The sequence below is a fragment of the Watersipora subatra genome, unplaced genomic scaffold (genome assembly GCF_963576615.1).
Source record: "Watersipora subatra unplaced genomic scaffold, tzWatSuba1.1 SCAFFOLD_49_1, whole genome shotgun sequence".
Classification (NCBI taxonomy): Eukaryota; Metazoa; Bryozoa; class Gymnolaemata; order Cheilostomatida; family Watersiporidae; genus Watersipora; species Watersipora subatra.
In genome coordinates this window covers 207,062-228,019 of record NW_027045308.1, presented here as the reverse complement: position 1 = coordinate 228,019, position 20,958 = coordinate 207,062, and the positions used below count along the sequence as shown (strand labels likewise).

Genomic DNA, 20,958 nt, shown 5'->3' with positions numbered 1-20,958 from the left:
AGTAAGCAGTTACACTATAAATTTTACTGTATATGCTATACATTATAAAGTGTTTTGTACACTGTGTACACTATAATGTTTGCAAAATACATTATACTGTCTTCAGGAGCTGTATACTGTATACTATATACAATATATAATATACAGTTTGCAGTGTACTTTATATTATATACAGCATACAGTATATTACATACAGTATACAGTATAATTTATGCAGTATGTGGTATACAGTATGCTTCATACAGTAGGTAGTTACACTATAAATTATACTGTATATTGTATGAAGTATACAGTATTTCATGTTTTGTATACAGTTACTGTACGCAGTATACTGTATTTAACTGTATATAACAATATAAAATATACAATATACAGTTACAGTTTACTGTATACTATTATTCTATACAGTATACAGCATATTATATACACTATATTTACAGTTACAGTTATACTATTTAGTTGCAGTTAACCAGTATGCAGTTACAGTGCACAGTATACAGCGTAAAGCTATGTAAATATTCATTTGCAGGTAATTTACATGTACTTTCATGAAGTTTTATGAAAATTGTATCAACAGTACTAAGGTACCTTATTTTACAAGACAGAGCCATCAGTGATATAACATAATAATTATTTTTGGATGTACAACTTCAAAATCATATCTATTGTTAGATTGTTTCTATGAAATTATTTAATATTTTACTGACCAATTTAACTTTTGGATTGATTGCAGAATACTACCTTGTAATCACAACCTTCAATACTCTTAGAGAGCAGCTTTTTTCAAAGATAAGAAAACAGAAAAGGAAGCAGGCGGGTCAGAAAGTTCAAAGAAGAGACATATTTCTGACTCTTCTGACAGTTTATCGAAAAAACACAGAGCTAGAAAAACTTTTCCTCATTCCCCAATGGAGAGTAGTCCATGTAGGCTGACTTCAGCTTCACAGAAACAGAGAACTACAGAAAACTTTCCTCATTCCCCCATGGAGAGTAGTCTATGCAGTCCGACTTCAGTTTCACAGAAACAGAGAACTACAGAAAACTTTCCTCATTCCCCCATGGAGAGTAATCCAGACAGTCCGACTTCAGCTTCACAGAAACAGAGAACTACAGAAAACTTTCCTCATTCCCCAATGGAGAGTAATCCAGACAGTTCAAATTCAGTTCCACAGAAATATAGAACTACAGATAACTTTCCTCATTCCCCAATGGAGAGTAGTCCATGCAGTCCGACTTTAGCTTCACAGAAACAGAGAACTACAGAAAACTTTTCCTCATTCCCCAATGGAGAGTAGTCCATGCAGTCCGACTTTAGCTTCACAGAAACAGAGAACTACAGAAAACTTTTCCTCATTCCCCAATGGAGAGTAGTCCATGCAGTCCGACTTCAGCTTCACAGAAACAGAGAACTACAGAAAACTTTCCTCATTCCCCCATGGAGAGTAGTCCAGACAGTTCAAATTCAGTTCCACAGAAACAGAGAACTACAGAAAACTTTCCTCATTCCCCCATGGAGAGTAATCCAGACAGTTCAAATTCAGTTCCATAGAAACATAGAACTACAGATAACCTTTCTCTCTCCCCTATAGATCTAGGCAGTCCAGCTTCAGCTATGAAAAGACACAGAACTACAGATAATTTTCCTCTTCCCCCTATGGAAAGTAGTCCAGACAGTCCAGCTTCAACTTCTCCAACTGGTAAACAGAATCGGTGTTCTGATCATTCTAAAGCATTAGATTTAGCCGTTTCTGAGCTTGACGACTTCGATTTTGGATTGACACTAGAGGATATCGAACGTGGCCCGCTTGCTGCCTCTTCTCCAAATGCAGAGTATGACAGCTTTATTCAAAAAGATTATATTCTGAATGAATCATCTGATATGCAAACCGAAACAGATACAGACCCCTTAGCAGTACTTGATGGGTGCAGTCAAATGTTTCTCAGAGCCAAGGGTATTAACTTTAAATGGTCTGAAATCATATACGCGTTCACCAAAATGGGTGATAAAATCAAACCAGTATTTATAATTGAAGGAAAACTAGTCGTAGACAGGGCTACAGTGCATGATTTAAACGAAAGAAAAGTTCTTAAAGCAAGAGGAGGTTTAAAAGATTTCAAAAATAAAATGGTGATAACTAAACACGCTCAAACACGAGAGAACTATGAAACCTTTGCAGAAATAGATGGAGAAGTTTTGAAAAATTTCAAGCATAAAAATCAGAGAGGGCTGAAATGGGACCCAGAATCTGTTAGAAACTTGAAAAAGGGTCGAGGGAGTCAAGTTTACATCGGAAAGCATATATCAAGTAAAATGTTCTTAGCAATCTGCAAGATATCCACTGATAGAAGTTTAGTTTGTCTTGAGTTTCTTAATGATGCTGGTATATCCTTAACCAGCATTCAGAAGATGATACTTTTGATGAGTATGCTTAAGCTCTATTACAGCGCCTATAATATGAACAAACTTCCGATGCCTGTAGGTCATCTCTGGCAGTTTCATCTAACCATCTGTCCTCAACCTTCACTCGATCTTCTGCTTAAACCAGACCTGAGAAATCTCAGACTTCGCCCGAATATGCGAAACTCTGACGGAGACGTCTTTTTAGATGCCCTGAATTCTAAGAGTGGAATTACGATGCTAGTCATCAACTTGGGTCTAACGGATTCGATACTTATGTGCAACGATGTATTTGATAATTTATTATTTGCTAGCCATACTATGTGTGAGAATAAGGTTGTTTTGTTGAGTGGAACTGGTGCCGAAATTGGAAGTTTTGCTAAGGGTGAAACTTGCGTGCAGTTTTGGCTTGCCGATCAAGAATGCCCTATAATGACACAAGGATCTGCCCCATTTCAATTAGGAAACAAGAATACCAAAACCTTTCACGTATATGATAGTGCTACAAAGATTGAAATTGCTAAAATAGAGCCTGAAGAGACAACGGTTCTTGTGGAAATTATTCCAGGCAGACAAGCTGTCGAAAACGCTCTCATTCTTGCCTATTCGTCGTTGTTGGCTCACTACTGCTTCAAGGTCAGCACTCAGATTATGGAGTTTGGCGAGTATCTGTATCGACGAACAGAATGACACGAGTTATTTTTGTATCATAACCTTTATAAGTATATACAACACGTCAAATAAAACTGCTAAACTAATATTTTACAGTACATTGATTGATTAATTTTATCTGTAGTTTTTTTCAAGCAGAATAGCTTATAGCTGATTTCCACGCCAATGCAAAATAACAAAATCGCAATATAGTCACTGTGTTCTATTGTACTGATGATGTACATTTGGGTTCATGTGCTCCCTGAGTTACCGTGCAATTAGTGGTTTGATGGACGTTCTCATGTGCGGTTTAAGATGGAACTTTGTTAAAAAAGATAAGTAATTATACACCAGAAGACTAATGTTTCGCTTAGCAGCGTACTCTTAAAATAGGTATGACTGTAGTGTGGGAATGTTTAGAGTGGAAGAGCTTGTGCTGCATTTTCCTGTGCATATCACTCACAAGTGCTGTTTTCATTTCTTGCAAATTTGCAACAAACAAAACTCGCTGAACTTGCACAGTTTCACTGTTTCCATCTCGTGGATGGAACAAACTTGTGATACCTCATTCACATTTATTCAGCCTGCAACTCTATGTGGGCATAGAAGATTTAAGAACAGGAACCTTTGATTTTACAAGTACTAGCTCCCTGACAGATGTGACTGTCACCGTGAAAGACTGTATGTTTTGCCAATAGAGCACAGAGAAAAATTATGCACTTACGCAATTAATAATAATAAATTAATTAATAATTATCAATTATTCTTAAAAACCTGCTAAAACCCAGATAAAGATTGGTGCAGGCCGTAGATTGCCAGATAGTCAAGCTGAAGGTTGAGTGATCAAATCAAATAACATGTAGTACTTTTTCCTAAACCTCTAACAGGGGCTTTAGACTGACAAACAAACACGGCTCGTATTATAGTAAAGAAGGTTAAAACTAGAGCTAAATAATGCTCAGCAGTTTTAATTCTGCTGTTGATATAGCCTAATTTCTAGTACTTCAAAACTTAACATAGCCTAACTTCCAATACTTCAAAACTTAACATAGCCTAACTTTCAACACTTTAAAACTTGACATAGCCTAGTTTCCAATATTTTAAAATTTGATAGCCTAATTTCCAATATTTCAAAACTTTGTTTGCTGTAGTTTGATTAGAGTTCCTGCAGCATGCTGCTCTTAATTCAGAACCAAATGCAAATTTATATCTTTATGGAAGAAAATAATTATTTTTTTGTTTTAGTTAAAACTTTCGCTCTTTTCCTGGTGTGGCAAGCTGCCAGAATGGATTTTAATTTACTGTTATAAAACTTATTGAAGCATTATTTTGGCAAAAACAATAGTAAAGAGGAAATCTACTAGTTAGTGGTTTGGCCAGAAATCATCTAGTCAGCATTGGATCGGCATTTTGTAAAAATGGTGTTTATTGTCTGCAGAAATTACCAAATTATATGTCTATGTGTGCTTTTAGGTCTAAGTGTTGGTATGTGACAAGTGTTCTTAAATGGGCACCTTTTTATTTCCAACACTAAAATATGGTGATAGAAAATTGCTTTTATTTAAGTTAAAATTTTGGTCGCAAGGTACTTACACTTTAAACTGAAAGACTGATACATTTATAATAGACTTCATGTAATAGTTTTATAGTTTATAAGCCAAGTTTTATATAGAACAGAGAGCAATAGTCACAAAAGTGAAATCGGTCATTGTGCAAGCTTTATGTAGTGTTCTTACTGTAAGTTCTCTATATCTCTCCATTTAAAATTACTGTAAGTTCCCTCCATGTACTTATCTGATATTACTGTAAATATTTTACATGTGCCCTTCTATAATTACTGTAAGTTCTCTACATGTACCCGTCTATAACTACTGTAATCTCGTTGCATATGCTCATCTATAAGGAAGTCTAACTAGAACACATAAATGTTGTACAACTAATAAAAGTTTATTTCTTCCTATAAGGTTGGCGAGGAAACGGCAAGAAAGATAATAATTAAAAAGCATAATCCTTGATCAATGTTTGACTAGGCATTACAAATTTCCCAGCAAGCAAAAAAATGACTAGGGCAAGGAAACACTAACAAATGAAAGCAAAACAAAACCATTGAGAAGGCACAATAAAGCAAGTTTATGCTATTCCAAAAACTCCTTAGCGCTTCGAAAATCAAGCACATACTATATTGCAGTTTAAGGGTTGTCCTCACTATGATTGTTTGTGGACTATGTGCAGTGAAGACTGATGACATCACAAGGGCATCGCAAATTTTTCAGGGAACATTACAGCTGTTAGACTTTCTCAATATGCCACTCTGCACCTACTGCAGTCTGTGTAATCTACAATACAGATGATGATTGGCTCTATTGCAGTCTGTGTAATATACAACACAGATGATGATTGGCTCTATTGCAGTCTGTGTAATCTACAACACAGATGATGATTGGCTCTATTGCAGTCTGTGTAATATACAACACAGATGATGATTGGCTCTATTGCAGTCTGTGTAATCTACAACACAGATGATGATTGGCTCTACTGCAGTCTGTGTAATCTACAACACAGATGATGATTGGCTCTACTGCAGTCTGTGTAATATACAACACAGATGATGATTGGCTAACATGAATTGCTAGATTTATATTTCCATTTATAATAGTTTCTGCAAATTACTATGTCATCATTTCAGCGACAACATTACCTAGTGATTACAATGCTACATATTATTAGTTGATGTAAACTTATATGGATTCGTAGTTGTGTGAGCAATGTTATTACAGACTATCACCAATGTATTGTGGTTTTAACACCAACCTACTGTGGCATAACATGTGCCAGTTTTAGAAGCAGATTAGATCATAGAATCACCAGGCACCAGATAATGGTAGAACAACTCTGCAAGGTGACTTAATTAGGTCAAAACAACGCATCTGTTTGGATAGAAAAAAATGTTTATATATCCAGCTGTTTGTTATCTTCTTCTAAGTCCTGTGTCCTGTGAAGACGTAGGCGATCATGGTTTACCCCAACTTCCCATAGCCATGGCTGTTCTGGGAAGGTTTTACATTTTTTGGCAAGTTGGTTAACAGGAGGAGCTCCCCACCCCTACCAAGTATTGTTTTCAGTCTTGCAAGGTCACTAGTTACCTTGCTCATCTACTCTGGAGTGTGGATAGACGAGTCAGCTTATTCACTGACGAGCTGCCTTAGCACGGAAGCGATTGTGATTTGGTGCTCTTCCTAAGATCACTAATGGTCCTCATGTGATTTGAACCCTTGACCTATTGATCATAAGTCAGCATCATAACTACTGAGCCACGGCTGCTACTTGTAATCTGATCAGCCAAAAAACACCAAAACCAAAACTCAACCAAAAATATTCATATATTAATTCTAATATAAGTAATGATTATATATTTATTAACGGACGCTCAAACAAAGAAAAATCTTGCTGCTCAGCAAGTTATTGTAGGCTAGTAAATACGTAATGTCAGTTAGCGAAAAAGCTGCAACACTTTTCTATTTACTGGTGGAAGTTAAAATGTCTGAGCTCACCACCTTTTTAGCGACGAACGTATAATGACATAAAAAAATTTCAAAATGTAATTTATTATAAACTACAGTAGAACATATATTAAGAAGTGGTAGATTTATCCAAAAGAATTAATCAATTGATTTTGTAAATAGTCGATCAGCTGAATATGATGTTTCAAACTATCAGTGTCTCGGGCAAGTCCAGACTTGTCAAAACCATAAGTACAATTCCGAATTAGTAAGCGCTGTGTTGGAGGTCTTTTAAGGCAACAGACATCTGGCTATACAGCTCTCCATAGGCTTCCTTCTGCTCTTGGAGTTGTCGCTCCAGTAGCTCCACTTGCTCCTTCAAGTGTGATACCTAGAAAAAAGACAACTCCATTAAATAATTTTGTAATTATTTTTTAACACATTTAACTAGGTTTTCATAATAGCTTATTAGGTTTGTTTGCATATCAATTCCTAACTTAATTATGTCCAATATTTATAGCTTAGGTTTCCATATAGTAGCAATAAGGTCAGTATATTTGGAAAAAAACAAGCTAAAACAACATTTGATCTCTGCAACATTTTTATCTACTAAGACCCACAAATGTAGTAATAAAAGGATTTATATTTAGCAAAAAGCAAATAATACATTATTTAATCCAAAAATTGACCTACTAATATCCGATTCAACCTTCTATCTAAATTACTAAACAATAAATTCCAATTCCATGTTCCTACTGTATGGAAAAGAAGTGAAAACTAACACCTACTACATTCCTGGATAGACAAAACATTTTGTGAGCATTTTATTTTGGATCCACTTTTGCCTTTGTTTTTTTGGCCAGCGTAAAACTTTAACTGTTGTCGATATCCAACTCTCTTAAGACCCCCGTACAGCTTTCCATGGGTAAAAGCTGATGCTGGAAGGTGTAATTTATGCCAGGCAGTTACAAAGCTCTGTCTGTGACCTGACCAAAAATTGCCTTTACCTCCCAGAAATACTAAGTGCAAGTTGAATATACTTTATTTGTAATGTTTTCTCATAGGCACAAAAGTATACAATAACACGATTTTATTTTTTCCATTTTTTACTTTATCTTTTATTCTAACCTCTAATTCTAGCTTGGACAGACAGACAGACGGATGAGCAGAAAAACTATGTGTTTATTACAGTGAAGAATTGTGAAATGGCATATTTTTAGTGAACTTAAAACTGCTTTATCACTTCAAACCCTGAGCCAAGGATAGTTCGGGAAAACCTTTTCTGACCTATGCTTTTTTAGAACTTATGCTTGAATCACCTCAGCATTAGTTTTACTTGGTTTTTTCTGCCCTTTTAATTTACACAAGAAAATGAAATTGTGGCCTTGTTCAGAATACGTCTGCAGTACTATTCTGCAGTTTGATTTTAATTTGATTATTAGTTCTTGGGGTATCGCCAAAATACTGAGGGAGCTTCTAACTGACCAAAAAATAAAAAATGGCAGCTGACAGAACATCAGTCTCTAATGACACACTGATTGAAGTTCAGTAACAGAGGACCAAAAATAGACAATGCTGAAAGCTTCTCCTCAGCAACAAGAGCACTACACCAAAAGTAGTTGTCTTTTTGTTCTAAACAATTGTACACACTTTATGGCCTTTGTGTAAATCAATCATTATGTTTCTTCAATTACATCTAAAATATTACATCTTTAAAAAAGTGTTAAAAAATTACTCTTTTTGATTTCTGTTTTTCCTTGAGTTGTGCAAGTATGAAGCTTTGATATGATGTTCAGCTGAAGAGAAATTGAGCTATTTTAAGGACTTCTACAGATGATGGATAATTTTTAATACGGTCTAGGATCCGGAGATTTGCTTGTATACAAAGGTTTAGGCTTTAAAGTGTTAAATCATAAATTTTCAAACTGTGTGCCAAGAAGTTTAGAGGGCACTTTTTCTAGTCTGTTTTGCTTATTTTAGTCATCATGTGTCAGAGAATGCCAGTTTTGCAGGTTATTTAGGACAGTCTATAACCTTATAGTATGAGACAGTTTAGCTTACCTGCGCTTCATAGTCTGAGCACCGTGTCTCAAACTCTGTCAGCTCCTCATGCAACTTCCTGGCTCTTTCGCTGCCTTCAAACAGCTGCTCATTTTCTGAACTCAAATTCTTCACCTGCAAGAAAACACCCGCCGATCATTAGATGACAATCAAGCCATTATATATTACTAAATTCATTCATATAATTATATTATTGAATACTTCATTCTCTATATATAAATCTCAAAATTGTCGATCTATCCTTTGGTATGTCCAGCTATGGCTACTAAAATCTCAGAATAAAAAACCTGTAGCGCAAAAGATTTGATCACAGACCCTCCTGTTCACCAGTTTTTACCAATTAAACCAAACAATCTTGATGGATTCTTTGGGCAATATATTTTTTATATGGGTGCAATTATGCCACTGCTCTTCGTTATAGCATGACGTAAAGCTCTTATTAGTAAGCTTACTCAAATTAGTCATTGGCAATGTAATGGCAATTGGTAATGAAAAATGGCAGGCAAATACATTACCTCTCATTGTTTAAAAGTTGATTTTAGTACCGGTGCAATGCCTGAAATTCTGTTAGTATAAATTACAATTAACCAATGGTCAGTGTAATAGTTTTTTTTATACTTTGATTTAAGGCGATTATCAGTCAGATTCTGAAAAATGATTTGTGACCAGACAGTAGAACATTTAATGTTTAACTGAAGGCTTATGAAATCAGTAGACTATCTTTAGAACATGGCATTACCAATAATTATTATGTCTTAATATTTTTTTAACATCGACCAAATATTTGATTTTATCAACATTTAAAATAGCGAAAAATGAACACAAATATTTTTTGGAATGCAGAGCATGGTAAGGAAATAGCTAGTATGCTGTATATTAATATTAAAGTTACTCGGATTTGAACTCAATCATCGAAATCGTTTTTCTGAAACCCAGATTAGGAATAGGTGAGTTTTTAAAAGATGGGGCTTAAAAATAGCTACTATTTATAGACAATATTTTAAATTTTCTGTTATTGTAAAGGAAAAACTGAGTGCAAGCATATATGAAGTTAAGCTGACTACTACAATACTCCAACATAATTCTCACATGGTTCTCATGATTGTTATGGTGATTCAACTAGTATGATTTTTCCGAAAGTTTTTGACCGGACAGATAAATATTCAGCTTATTATTTTTATCATGATTATTAGTATTATTATTATCATGATTATTATCACCATTATTATCATAATTATTAGTATTACTATTATTATCATGATTATTATTATTACTATTATTATCATGATTATTACTATTACTATTATTACCATGATTATTAGTATTACTATTATTATCATGATTATTAGTATTATTATTATTATTATTAGTATTTCTATTATTATCATGACTATTAGTATTACTATTGTTATCATGATTATTAGTATTACTATTATTATCATGATTATTAGTATTACTATTATTATCATGATTATTAGTATTATTATTACTATTACTATTATTATTACTATTACTATTATTATAATGATTATTACTATTACTATTATTATCATGATTATTAGTATTACTATTACTATCATGATTATTAGTATTACTATTAATATCATGATTATTAGTATTACTATTATTATCATGATTATTTGTATTACTATTATTATCATGATTATTAATATTACTATTATTATCATGGTTATTAGTATTACTATTATTATCATGATTATTAGTATTACTATTATTATCATGATTATTAGTATTACTATTATTATCATGATTATTAGTATTACTATTATTATCATGATTATTAGTATTATTATTATTATTGGTTATTAGTATTACTATAAAAAACTATCATGGTTATTAGTATTATTATGGGTAATCTTTATTGCGGTAATCAATAGTCATATTTTACAATATGCCTCCAAAAAGTACCACAACAAGTAAACTAAACAGCAGAGTCCAAAATAAAAAAAGACTAATGAGTGCTCTAACTTACATATAATAATATTAGAACTGAAAGCATAATGTATGTAGTAAACAACAAGCTTGAAGATTGATATGAGTATCAGCTTCATGTGAATAAGCAAAAAGATTCTTTCAGGAAACTTGCATGGTTATTGTGGTTCATTCATATGTACCAGGTAAGTCATTTTACTAAGTACCAGTCATAATTTTTGCACTTACGCGCTGTTCAAGTTCTCGTTTGTTCATCTCCGACACTCGAAGCTGTTCACTAAGGCTGCTGTGATTGGCTGAGTACACTGTCACTTCTTTTTCCAGTTCATCAATTCGCTCTTCCTGCCTTGCCAATTGCTGGGTCTTTGATTCAACCTCCACAAGCTTCTCATTCAAATATCTGTAGAATATACAAAGTTTTATGTAACTGCTGTTTCTTTGCTCAAGTCAAATAGTTTGTTAAAACAGTTTCAGTAGTTTTTGTTCTTGTCTTCTATTTAATTCTTATGTAATTTCTAATTAATTTTTATAAAGCGTCACTAAAAATATGTCAGTTGTATTATTGATGCCCTCTTGGAGTACAAGCGTTTATTGTTTATTGAAAATTAACAAAAACTGATTTTAAAGTTAGAATAATTACTTTAAAGAGAAGACTAGCTATTGAATGAGATTTAAAGCTTTTACCATTCTTTTGCAGTTACACTAACCATTTACGTCAAAAAATAACATTGAAAAAAGCCAACAGATAGAGAATAATCGAAAGACAATGAGTTCCTTTTAAATAAAACACAGCTTCCACATCAATCAGCTACACCAATCATGCAATATCAACCATTATTTCCTGTCTTGTAGAAACGTAAGACAGCATTCTAACTACCTCTCTTTTTCACTGACAGCCTTTAGTTCTTGGCTGACTATTTGAGCCTCCTGTTGCATGAGGTTGGAGTGGCGGTGGTAGTCCGCAGCCTTTTTCTCCACCATCCCCAACTTGTCTTTCATCCTCTTTGAGTCGCTAACTTGACGTTCTAGCTGGGTGTTCTCTGTCTGCATTCTAGCGATGGTGCTTTTCAGCTCAACCACCTTGTCAGAGCATAGCAAGTGTTAGCAGGTACTTGCAAATAACAACAAAGTTGATTGGAAAATAGAGAAAAGGTCCTACTAAGTGGTCCCAAATGACTAATATCTCTGACATCTGGAGATGCAAAAGAGCTTTTAAAAGTGTTAGATAATTTTGACAACGAAACATTTTGCGGCAAAAATTGTGATATCTGCAACACTTTTTGGCTTTACAGGTTTTTTGTTAAGAAAAAAGTAGGAAAGCAAGTTATGTTAAATTCCACATATTACTTTAATATTATTCTATACCTTTTTGTGCACTTGGTATTTCCATCTCTCCTATTACCATATATCTGTATACAGATTCACAGGTAATCAAATAATAATAAGTTTGTTAAAGAAGTTTTTTTGTATATAAACTATTTATTGTTCTGGCCATTTTTAGTTAGTAGAAGTTTGATTCAAATTCTTCCGACTTGTGTTTTAGTCAACCATCATTCACAAATAAACCAAAGAGAGGGAAATTTTGCGAATACTTGTATACATAGACATCATATGCATATACATTGACTAGTACAATAGGGATCAGTGTATGCGAACAGATACAGAGTTTTAAAATAAACAGCGAAGCATTTTACCAGTGTAAAAATAAGTAAAGCATTGACAAAACTCCAATTATTTGAATAAGTTTGATGTATGTATGCAATAGAGCACAACTCCAAATAGCTATTATATTTCTTGGTACTTGTAGGTGTTTATTGTCATAGGTCAATGTTATCTACTCACCTGTTCAAACTACTCAAAATATTTACCTCTTTGTTGACAAGTGTTTCTGTTATCAAATGTGAGTCTATTCAATTTAGAATAAAAATTGTTCAAAAAATTAAAACTTTATAAAAAGAATTCTTAATTTACAAATATGTTACCAGATCTGAAACAATTTTTAGTTTTTGCTTTTTTTAGTTATTTTTATGTTAGCGTTTCTTTTAGCGGTGCAAGAGACAAATGTAGATCTGACCAATCAAAATAAAATGCCTTACCGCTATGCTCACTAATTGGCCAAAAAATTTTTTATAACTTGTTTCAAAATAAATGTAATTAATTTTTTTTATTCACAGTTGAAATTTTATCAACAATAACTTTAAAAAAAAAATTTTCAAATTAGTTTTGCAGCATCTTAAACTAAAGCCAAATATTTAGAAAAACATTTTATTTTGTTAATTGCGGTTTATACAAACAGGCATTTTACCATTTTTTAAAACTGTTTCAATAATATGTACACTGAATTGTTTTGTTACTTAGGAAAATACAGATACTGCTAACAACTTTGAAAATGCAGCAGCTTCAGATAAAGTGATGTTTACGACTGCAGAACACTTTATTGTGTTTGTAATTTAATAGCTGAAGTTTAATTTAATAGCTGAAGATGAAGTTGAATAAAATTTCAGTCCATTCTACTGGAATGTACCAGTTTTTTTTTCTATCATTTGCGATTTACTATAATTTTTGATGTAATCTGAATGCCAGGATGTTTCAAAATTAAAATAGATAAAACTTGATTGTGCAAGAAATGTTCAAGCGAAAAGGTGATTATAACATATATAGTTGCAAATAGACCAATGGAATAGAGACAAGTAACGCTGCAACTTGAACGCAATAGCTGATATCAACTAACAATAACCGATAACCGATAACAACTAGTGATGTCATTTCGCACTTATTTTTCTTATGAGCATTTTAATCGTGATCAAGTTTTGTCAACTTAAGTCTTAAAACATTCTGGCAACCAGATCATCTCAAAAATAAACCAACCGCAGATAATAAAAAATCTATCAGTAATATCTGATAAAGTTTACTGAAGTTTTATGTATGTTTATCATTAAGAATTGTGTAAAAAACCTGCCTCAAGTCAGAAGTCTCAATTAGTTGTTTCATAAACCGCAGAAAAAGCAGCAAGCTTTTAGAACAAATTCTGCGTACAACCAACCTTTAATCGTATGATAGCCAATTTGGTACTAAACTTTCTGCCACAGTGTACAATTTTGAGTAAGCATTAGTGCTGTACACAACATGTATACTTTCAATAGCAGCATATGGTTTCAACAGATTTTTAGCTGCCTCATGTACTTACCCTGTCCTCTGTTTCCTTGAGCTGATGCAAGAGTTGTCTTTCTTTTTCAGAAAAACTGTTGAGTTCTTGATCCAACTTGTCGTTGTCCAGTTGTAGCTTGGCAAGAGATCGCTTGTAGTCTTGTGCCATCTGATCAAACTACAGAATTTTTTTTTTAATTAGTTATGCTGCTATGTCACTAATTGCCTAGGTTGCTCAGGAACTAAGGCTATTTTTTCTTAGTTTTGGTCTATCTACAACCATAATTACTAACTTTAAAGTGATTGGCATAGCTGGAAACAAGGACACATTTTAAGTTTCAATCTCATTTGGTTAATTTTATAAAAGGAAAAGGAATAAATTTAGGTCCCATTTTTGTTGATTTCTCAAACGAATTATTTTTGTTGGCAAAGTTTGTTCAAAGCCAAAACTTTTTTGGACATGTTTTACTTTTTACCAATAATATACCAACAAATAATATTGAAATGATTATAAAATCTACTATTTTGTAAAAGAAAATGCCATTTCATCAATAAAGGTTTGTAGTGTTATTATTTAGACGCTACATTTAAGAAAATTAATACTCGGTATGAATCTTATTAATTAGAAAAACCAGTGAAGGATTTGTATTTCTGGAACAAAAAACTCAAAACAAATTTTCTTCAAGGAATTTTTTTATATAATATTTCTGGCAACAACTTTAACCTCTAAAAGTATCAGCTTACGATAGACATTTGTGACCCCGGCCGTCAGAATGTACAATCGTGCGGTAATTGCATTGTTCACAATAGCGCGCTAAGCATGCTTTACGCTATTATATGACTCACCGTCACCATTTTAGTAAACAGTGGTTTATAGTGCATTCAACCCTGCTCTTTCACGTGGTCTTGTTTATTTTTGTGTCTGACCAATCATAAAGCCAGAATTGCCATTTAACTATACCCATATCGGTGGTTGCTATGGAATTTTTCGTAACCCAAGATCATAAATATAGGCTTTAACTGCGGGTCCGCGCGTGTATTTGGCTATTTCCGGTTTTAATGCTTCAGGCTAGAACAAAATAAAACCATCGCAAAAATTACGGCTAGTTGATGTTAGATGAGTATTTTTACTTAGAATCTGAGTCAGCTGCCTCAGATCATAGTGAAAGCGATGATGAGGATTGTGATAATAGGGCAACCTTAGAAATGCAGCTGCTTACGCAATATGTGGCTGCTAACGATAATGCGAATGAATTAAATCAAATTACAGAGAATAACGATCAGCCTATCACTGCTGATAGCATTCCCATTCTAGCTGTTGACATCAAACTGGTAAGTGGGTGCAAATGTAAAGAATTATGCGCTAGTTTTATATCATCTAAACAATTAGGCCTCATTAGAACTGTGTATCAAGGATTACCGAAGGAAACGTTGGATACGGTTGTGTTGGGACAAATTGCCACTAGCATAACAAAGAAACCCCTCTAATGCGCTACAATAAATCTCTGCAGCATACTCGTGCTACACTGCGTGAGTGTTAAACTACATAAAAAGAGCTCTAGATTGAATGGTCACTTGATGAGTTGGGTTGATATTTCCGCATCCTGATGCCTTCTGTTGTCACTTTTCGTTGACCTTACCACGACCTTCTGTAAAGGTGGACAATTCTGAATACACTTTCAACTCTTTGTTAAGTTGTTGGACTGTCATTATATGCAGTCACAGCAATATAGCTTGATGAGAAGTGCCCAGTTTGAAGCATACCCTTTTAATTAATATATCCAGGACGGTGAGTTTTTAGCCACATATATTGTTAACCTTTTCTATGACCTTTGGGAGGTCAACCGTCAATCGAATTGGAATAAAAATGCAACAATCATGTTTTTCAGGGTTTTATTGTAGAGAATGCCAGGTTTCATTAATATAGGTTGAGATTAAGTAGTTGGTTGCTATGGCATTTTGATTTGTAAACAAATACCATGATTTACAGTTCATGAATCAGCAACTTTATCCTGCTTAAACTCAAAACAACAGTTTTAGTTCATCACGAGACCTTCTCTACTAAATCTTGCATAACCTGGGCATAAATAACCCAATTTAAAAAATTTAAAATGCATTAAAATCCTCAGAATTTGCTGATTTTAAATCTTTAAATAACTCAAAAATGTGGTTTTAGCACGATTGTACATTCTGACTGCCTGGGTCACATTTAGCAAAAGATATCAAAATTGTTTGAAATATCATTGCGTACCTTAGCAGCTAAGTCTTTAGCCTCATGCACTTCCTGTTTGTATCTTTCTTCAGAGGTCTCCATAAAAGTCATCCTCTCACTCATAGCTTTCACCTGCACCACACATAGGACAATTGTGGCTGATCAATCAGAGATATAACGGCATCAGACACAACGACTTTATGTTACAGAACTAGCGATAATTCTCGAAAATATGAAGTGTAAAAGACTACAACATTTAAAAAGATTTTTTATCCTCCTTACATCGAAAAAATTGTTGTGTTTATTAAAATAAGTTGTCCTTATCTGATATTTTAGCATAGGTCCTGTATTGAAGAACGAAATTCTGTCAAAAAAGATAACCCTTAAATAACTGTTGAAATCTTGTCGTGAACCATATTTTTTAAATATTTACAAATTTTTTAAACATTTCTATTCTGTGTTTCTTTAAAGTACTCAAGCTATGATAGCTTTTGCGCTATAACAATGACATCAAGTCAGCAAATTTATACACACAGTTTTTTGTAACTAAATGAGAGCTCAACATGTCTCAATGTTTCAACACATTTGAAATGTTTAAAGGTTGACTCGCAACAATATTCACATCACAGTTGTTTGGTATCAAAAGGTTTACCATGTCTTACTCTGCTGTGTTGTAACTGCAAAGTATGTGGAAATGTGATTACAAGCTCTTGAAAGCTCAAACACAACCAATTAAACAACGGCCAAAAGTTGAAATCCTTTTATTTTGATCGCGTACTTTGAGGTGCATAGTTTATAACAAACACTTCGGGTTCTACCGGAAAGTCTATATAAAATATAGATGCTCGCTACTTTACAGTTTTGTTTCAGCTTGGTCTAATCATCTAGTCGTAATCTGATCATGTGACCCATGTTTCCACTAAATAGCGCTAACAATTTCTGCAGTAATTTTTTACCATCACAAGCGACCAACAGGCTCCTCATGTTTATCAAAAGATGATATGCACCCCTTCAAGATAAGGTTAAAAATGTAAACTGATTTTGAGGCTATGTTTTGAGATGTCAGTGCTCAAAGGGACAGCTCTACAATGATCATGAAATAGACACGTAAGGACAATAGACATGGTTTTATTGAATGCTTAAAGTAGTGTATATTTGGAAAAATATTTCGACGATTGTGGTTGCATGAAATTGTAAACAGAAGTACGCCGTGTTTAACTATGTCACATTTGAGCCATTTTGAGAAGGATTCTAACCTATGGCGTTTTTGTGATGGCTGCGATTGATTGTTTGTTTTTGAGTTTCTAAGAGCTTGTAATTATGTTTCCACATATTTTGCACCTACAACACATCAGAGTACGACATGGTGAACCTTTTGATACCAAATAACTGTAATGTGAATTTTGTTGCAAGTAAACGTTTGAGCAGTTATTGAGTGAAAAGTTCACAAAATGTTTCTGCATTAGAAATCATATTATTACTGATCACCTTAGCTCTAAGACTAACAAATATTTGGTCTGTTCAAGAAGATGGATTTTTAAAATGATATATGAACCAAAAGATATACTTTTTCAAACCATTAAAAAATTTTGAAAGGGTATTGTATCTATTTACTCATCCATTTCATTTTCTGTTTTTTAGGCTTTTTTCAAAGTACGCTATTTCATAATTTAAAAACATTTTATCAAGATAGTTTTTTGTATGGTACACATTGAAAGATACTGGTTCCTTCATTATCATTCTAAAAGAAGTGTTACAGGTTTGTGGACTACAATAGAAACAAAATAAACAAGCATTATCTTAACCATCGGTATTATCCAAATATTAAATTTCAAAAGTTAGAAGTGATACTCTTTCAACAGCACCACTTTATATGAAGTTGTAAATTGTAGCTTTTCGCTCCATAACAAACATTCTAGCAAATTCAGTACTTTTATAGTAAACAGGTTCAAATCCCGACGCAATCTTTTTTTAACAGTGGCTTTGGACAGATGGACATGGCTCTTATCATAGTAAAACTTTTCAATGTTTGCACACATGGTCACACAACTCCATCGTTTCCCTGTTTTATCCTTTTCTGTCTCATTTCTAAAATATTAAACAAGCTAGCCCTACTCAAAATCTAGTTTTTAATGTCACAAAAACTAGAACCATCGGGGTTACAACTATAGAATTAATAGTCCTAAAGCATACATCATTAGAGAGGTTGGTTTGACTCCTGTCAGAATCGGTGAGTCTCTCAGCCAACTCCCTTAGTTGTTTGTCAAGATCAAACGCTTTATCCTCCAATTCATCCTTTTGTCTGTAAATTTTATGATTTCTACTCAGTTTCTACTCACACACAATATTTTGGATAATTTAGTTGGCAGGTTTTTAATTCTCATTAATAAATCATTAATAAATTTGTAATGTGGTGTGTCTGTCTGTTAGTCCATAATTCAATATTTTTTGACAAATTTCATTTGAACTTCACATATGTATGCTTCAGGTTAATAAAATATTTATTTTTAAGCTCTGTCTTAATTTTAGAACCAAATCTTTAAACACCCATCTGCTAAGAACTCAAGAAGGTGTTTTTGCGTGCATTAATGACAATTACCATCAACGAACACGTTCATGGGCTGTTGTCATGAAAGCAGTGTAGCAATTTACGTTGAAAATTTGCACAAATTTTGTTGGCTTTCTGACTGAAAATAAATTAAATCCTCTGCAACGCTGGACTTACTGCAAGTATTCATAATGGTTAATGGTTTTAGTGAAAATTTTAATAAGGAGTTGTCTACACTATCAAACATTTACCTGTATATTTTAAGGTCTTTCTCTAGCTTGCCAAATAGCAATTCTCTCATAAGATTCAGTAGATTCCTTTAATTAAGCATGACCTAATTCTGTTCATGTTCAATAAAATTTTAAAACAAAACTGTTAGATGCAACAATTGCTATAAAAAATCTTTGCTGAATATCATATCAATTTTGACAAAAGAACACTATTTCAATGTTCTGTTAAAAAATTCAAAACTTTCTCAGCATTTATTAATAAAACAGTTTTCAGTATAACATAGCACCATTTTTTAAAAGTTTAACTACGGTTTGTTTTTATCCCTCACATTTATGGCATCATCCAATGAGATACATTAATAGAATTTGGATTATAATCAAACACCTCTCAAACTTGAAGTAGAATTGCAGTTAAATTGGTGAAGTACAGTATAATGGTATGTGACACTGAGCCTCAGAGCCCTTAATACATATAAGTATGCCACTCACCAGATCATTGAACAACCTAGCTTTAGTTCTTTGTAAATTTTTAAAAACCATAGATGATCACTCAGCAAAAACAGGTGTGTTTAGTTATTGCTACAATGCTTTCAGTTCAATTGTCTACATATCTTGCTTTAGTCATTTATTACTGCAGCCAAAAAGTGGAAGATAACTCCAACTTTTTGAACTCGATCTTAAAAATCGTTAAGATGGTTTGAATTAAATGCTGAAAACAGTCATAAAAGCTAGAACAAATATCTGTGATGGAAGTACCGAATGTATGTGTAGCTCAATTGAAAACTGCAAGTCAGGACTTAATAGTAATTTCGTTTACCTCCCCTTATGGCCTTTCTGTAACTAAAGGTTCACACTACATCGTCGAATGTCAGCATTTTCCTCGCTACAATTATTTGTCGATTATGTGCATCGTAAACTGATGGCATCATCAAAGCAACGCAGATACTTTGAAGAATATTGCAGTTGTCAAACATTCCCAATGGTTCACAGAACATACACGAAAGCCTGTCCAAGGTGTACCACTTCAGTGATGGTGTTTGGCTGTCAGAGATTGTTTGATCTATATTTTTATTTAAGGATGTGGTATTTTGTCATTTCTACGAGCGCATTTTATAATGAGAATGGTATGCCACTAACTATTGACAGATGTAAACGGGGATGGCTTTGGGATAGAGTGAACAATGTTATCTTAGATTATCACCAAAGTATTGTGGGATTATACCAAAATACTTTGGTGATCATCTTTGGTGACAATTATGCCAACATATGGCAATATTGTGTGAACCAGCCTTGCAGGAGAACTTACACAAAATTTTAGTAGATACTTTCAGTAAGTATCAGTATTTTTCTATCATTTGCTATTGTTTTTAATGTTTAAGGTGATTTGAGTGGCCAGATGTTTTAAGATTAACAAAGATAGATCGTGGTTAAAACGCTTATATAAAACCAAAGTGCAATCATGAAGTCTATAGTTGCCATGAGACCGTTATAATAGAAACTCGCAATGCTGCAACTTGAACACAGATATCACCTATATTAACGATAGCGACTATTCACGTCGTTTTGAACGTATTTTTTGCTCAGCATTTCAACTGCAACCAAATTTTATCGATATTAATCTTGAAATATCGTGATAGTCAGATCACCTCAAAAAATTGCAAACAACAGAAAAATACCCATACTGTCTGATAAAACTTATAAAAAAAGTTTTCAAGTTTATTTTTAATCCAATACAGAAAGCTAGAAACATTTAATATGTCCTGTTGTGTGTTAGTAGCCTTGCATAGTACCAATAACTGAATAATAAATATATGATATTACTATTAATAAATAATTGTATAAGTCACAAACCTGTGATAGCTGTCTCTTTCCTTCTCGGTTTCATATAACTTCTGCCTCAAATCAGTCACATCTTTTTGTAAGTCGTCTGCTCTCTCGTTGGCCTTATTAGTCTCAAGTCACAGTGCTGACATACAATTCCTTACACCTGTGTATGCAATTAAAACTATGCCGTAAGCATTTGGATGCATTGAACCAGAGAAAATTTGAAAGCAATGCTAGCTAATACAAGCATGAAAATGCTTTCAAGTACAGTGACAATTTGATGTACAAACTCGCATGTCAATGTGCTTGTATCTCAAAGCAGTATTTTTTATAGAATAACTAAATACAAATTAATCTGTTCCCATACTACAAAAAAGATGACCTGAAAACAGAATATTACAATGGAAAAACATGTTTTCAATTGTTATGTCCCC

General features: G+C 33.3%; 1 protein-coding gene across 1 annotated transcript; it reads right to left on the bottom strand.

Annotated features, from left to right (window-relative positions):
• Positions 1 to 6,708: 6,708 nt before the first annotated feature.
• On the bottom strand, positions 6,709 to 20,683 carry LOC137410136 (golgin subfamily A member 6-like protein 7). Its single transcript, XM_068095719.1, has 8 exons — positions 20,552 to 20,683; positions 18,116 to 18,224; positions 15,962 to 16,054; positions 13,751 to 13,888; positions 11,441 to 11,643; positions 10,792 to 10,963; positions 8,611 to 8,724; positions 6,709 to 6,940 (listed from the first exon to the last, which is right to left on the bottom strand). The coding sequence occupies exons 3-8, from the start codon at positions 16,043 to 16,045 to the stop codon at positions 6,815 to 6,817; spliced, it is 837 nt and encodes a 278-aa protein (XP_067951820.1). The 5' UTR covers positions 16,046 to 16,054; positions 18,116 to 18,224; positions 20,552 to 20,683; the 3' UTR covers positions 6,709 to 6,814.
• Between the last annotated feature and the right edge of the window lie 275 nt (positions 20,684 to 20,958).